The sequence below is a fragment of the Acanthisitta chloris genome, unplaced genomic scaffold, assembly GCF_000695815.1.
Source record: "Acanthisitta chloris isolate BGI_N310 unplaced genomic scaffold, ASM69581v1 scaffold30099, whole genome shotgun sequence".
NCBI lineage: Eukaryota > Metazoa > Chordata > Aves > Passeriformes > Acanthisittidae > Acanthisitta > Acanthisitta chloris.
The window spans coordinates 54608-58532 of record NW_008690227.1 but is presented as its reverse complement, the minus strand read 5'-3'; the positions used below and the strand labels follow the sequence as shown (position 1 = coordinate 58532).

The following is a 3925-nucleotide window of genomic DNA, read 5'->3' as shown; positions in this document are numbered from 1 at the left end:
TGTGGTTATCCCAGGAGGATTCCCTCTGGCTGTTTCAGGGCAGCAGCCTGCATCCCTGTGAAGTAGTTGCTACCCAGTCTGTTTAGCTCATTGCCAGTGGGAGGTCCAATTAACATTTGCAGTATTGGCAGTTCCTTATGGAAACTACCATTGAGCTGCCTACATTTGAATTTCAGCTTTTTTCTTTCATTTAATTAAAACACAGTCAGGTCAATTAGCTCATGACAGAGTTTCCCCAAAGTTAAACTCCAGATGTATGGCAAGAGGAAAATACTCAGATGCCAATTCATTGTGCTGCTTGGAGGTAGATTATAGCTCTCCCATTTGCCAGTTTATCCACTGGAGATTAGCTGCATTTTTTCCCTTCCAAGTAGATAAAAAAACCAACCAAAACAAAACCAAAATGCGAGAAAGAAAAAGGACCCATCTTTCCATCTGGCTGTGGTCAAAAAAGAAATAGATAAAACATTACAGAATTTGAGAGATTTATTGAAAATAACATTTTTAGTGTCAGAATTACTTCTGATTTTTAGTGACCACATCAAACATTTTACCATGCAGTGTCTTGAATTTTGCCAGTAAGCTCCAGGAAAAGTAGATTATCATACTCTACAGCAAGTTGATGATTTATTGTTCTTGTTGCTAACTGGGGATAATATGCAGCTGCATAAACATGTTGATTTTGCTAGCATAAAAACCATGTCTTCCAACTCTGTGCCCTTTGGCAAGATGTTGTAGAAAATCATAACACTGTCAGAAGAGGCTTTGGGGTCTCAATAAACCAAGATGACTTGCAGTACATCCCTCCAAGGCAGCAGGGTGCAGTGAGAGGAAGAGAAAAAATTAACTGTACTAGCTAACTGATAGTTAATAAGAACAGAAATGAGGTCCAAATCCACATGTAAGATAGCTTTGAACTGGGGCCATAGCATCTTCTGTTGCGTTTCTCAATTCATTTATACTTACATGTGGCAGTCCTTTGAGTCACCTGTAGTGCAACAAGACCAAAAGGTTATCCTCACACACTTCAAGGCTGATGTGGTGATACCATGGTAATCCTGCAAGATAACCAATGCTAGTGCAAGTATTAGGTACCAGTGCTACCTTAGTGCCTCGATAGCAGTGGAACACTTGATTCTGTGCCGTTTTCCCTCTTGGTTGTGTTGTACAGCCAGAGGGAGGAGGAGGAGGGGCTGGAGGCAGACCTTTCCTTTGGCTGGCCGCTCTACACCTTGCTGTATGACAAGGATCTAGTGCAGCATTGTAGTGCAGGTGGGTGAGCCTTGGGAGGCATGTGGGTGGGAGAAGGAGTTGCAGCATGAAAGGTGCAGCACTCAGAGGAGGTGGGAAAGAAGAGAACTTGCTGCTTTGCTGGTACTGTCTTGTGCTTAACAGCCCTGATGTGATCAAGAATCCCTTAAATATATATCCCAGTGCTCCAGCAGGATTAGATCAGTTGTGTAGAATGGTGATAGTGAGGGGAGTGGAGAGACAGAAGAAAGGAAAAATACTTCTGAGTAGTCATTCAAAGGTTAAATAGAATGGCAATCCTGTAATACTTTCAGTGTCTGAAAGATTCAAGTGAAAGCTAGTAGATTTCAGCAGTATTCAGGAAGGGGGAATACCCCAAGTCTTTCACCTACCTTGTGAATGCTCTCGCCAAAAGGCTGCTTTAATTTGTGGACTTATCCAGGTTCAGGCTCAGGGTATGTGCCAGGCTGTGCAATGCTGTTGAGTCCATGGACAGAGCTGCTTTAGGCCGCCTGCCCAGTCCAGTCCCTGGTTCCCTCCCTGTGATGCAGCTCCTTGCCCAGCCCTGACACTGCAAGTGTTTGTAGGATTGTGATAGCAACTCAATCATTGAAATGGCCCAGATTTGAAATAACCTTTTTTAAAAAGAAGGGGGGCACAAAGAGGGAGGCATTTTTGGCCTGGATTGTTCAGAGATCTACTTGCAATGAAGCCCAATGAACAGTTGTATTTTTACAACTGAAGGGATGGCATAGGTTTTTAGGGTCAGGAATGAGCAGATGAAAGTGGAGACAAGAAACTTCCCAGGCTGCCTTTGTCTCCAAAGCCACTCTGCTGTGAAATTTCAGTATGGGATGCTGTTTACATGCACAGAAGCAGAAACAGTTTTAAGGTCATGAATTATGACATCTGCATCTTCAGAGTCAGGAAGCATCTGACCAGAATTTCTCAGATTATACACCTGAATTATACCTTATTTATTTTCTTTTATGTAGTCCTAAGTTTTTTTTTTAAACTCCAGAATCTCAATAATCTTTTGTGACAAGAATGAGCTAATTAAACTTCACTCTCTAGCATTGATTCCAGTGTACTCGTTATCAGCACGGAATGTCTATAAGGCTAAATTAAATTATTGATGTTTTTCGTATCATGTGTTGTTGTTGTCCAAAACCCACAAAATTGTGTATAAAACACCATTCAGATAATAATTATTAAACAGCAATTTTATAAGACTTTGTTGTAATCTAGAAGGGAATGTATATCTGATAAATTCTTCCTTGTTTCAACTAAATGTAAATGTGAACTAAAGTGAAAATAACCATAAAACTATTCAGATTCAGTAAGGGATACTTCTCCAGCTCCTGCTGTAGCTAGCTGCTTAATTACCCAGGTTTGACCTTGTTTGTATCACTAGTAACTCAAATTACTGCTAGTAAACTCCAAGCAAGGAATTTTTATCTTTTAACTATTAAAACATGGTTCTACTAGGAAAAAAAAGAGAAGAACATCATAGTGTGGATTTTTTTCCCCCTCATATATCTTGTATTACTCCTAGTATTTGTTGTGAGGTTAGATTCTTCTACTGGTTTCCCACTTTCACTGCCAAGAGCAAAAATATACAGAAGTGAAAATACAGAACATCTTATGATGTAAATGTAGTCATCTTTTTCAGATCATGAATTTCTTTTAAGTCAAAGCTTTTAAAAAATGGTCTCACTGCATTCCAGATCAAAGAGCCTGGAAGCAGCAGAACCACAGCTGTTTACTTCAGAGGAATTGACATTAGACTTCCTTGAAATGATCTGATGGGTAGTTGTTTTGTTGCATTTTATGAAGTTAGTTGTAGGTTTGTACCTGAAGAAGGTGTTAGCATGTGGAGGTGCTGACACAAATGTCTCAGTGTTGAAGTGTACCATGCCCTGGGAAAACCGATGAATTCACACGCCTGCTTCATCTGCACAACATCTCTGGAGAGATCATTCACAGCTGTAAAGTGTCTCCTAGGCAGCTACTGAGATCAGTGTTGCTTGTTACAATTAGCCTTCCTGGGATAAGACATGTTCAGGCATTTCCATCTTTAGGTGTTTGTAGGAACATTGGGATCATCCATAGACTGATCTAATCTTTGCTGGCCACCCACAAGCTTGAGAAGAGACTGTCCTTTGTGTATCTTTCATCTAGTTCATGGCCCATGATGGCATGAATTGGCTTTGTGGTGTGGCCATTAGCATTGTTGTTGATCTTTTACAATAGGGTCTCTTGATGTAACATCAGCATGTATGGTTCATATACTTACCTCTGATCCTTCTTATGGACGTGTTTTATCCTTTAGCTGTAAAAATCTTCACCTTGGGCTAAGGACTGGAATATGGTAACATAAACTATGTGGGTAGTATAAGTTAGAAGGTAGTCAAAAGCCCTAATATCAAACTTAATAATGATGTTTATTGAAGGCAATGAAGTGACTCATTGGCTTCTTGAAAATGGTGGCAAGAAGGCAGGACTACAAGACACTGTACAAATAAAAGTATAACACAAGTGACCAAGTTTCTCTAATCTTGGAAAGCTGTTTCTCTTCATCTCAGTGACTATGTATAATGCTTATAATAATTAATAGAAGGTACATAACCTCTCTGAGGTGAAAAATACACTGCTTTATTCTTAAATAGCACAT

The 3925-nt window shown here is 39.9% G+C and overlaps 1 protein-coding gene across 1 annotated transcript in view; it reads left to right on the top strand.

Annotated features, from left to right (window-relative positions):
• Positions 1 to 1171: 1171 nt before the first annotated feature.
• The window catches only part of PHACTR2 (phosphatase and actin regulator 2), a gene marked incomplete at its 5' end in the record, with an annotated part of 48217 nt that continues 45463 nt past the window's right edge, over positions 1172 to 3925 (top strand). Inside the window, one exon of the mRNA XM_009081748.1 lies at positions 1172 to 1272. Coding sequence (XP_009079996.1) covers positions 1172 to 1272 — 101 coding nt within the window. The remainder of the gene's footprint in view (positions 1273 to 3925) is intronic.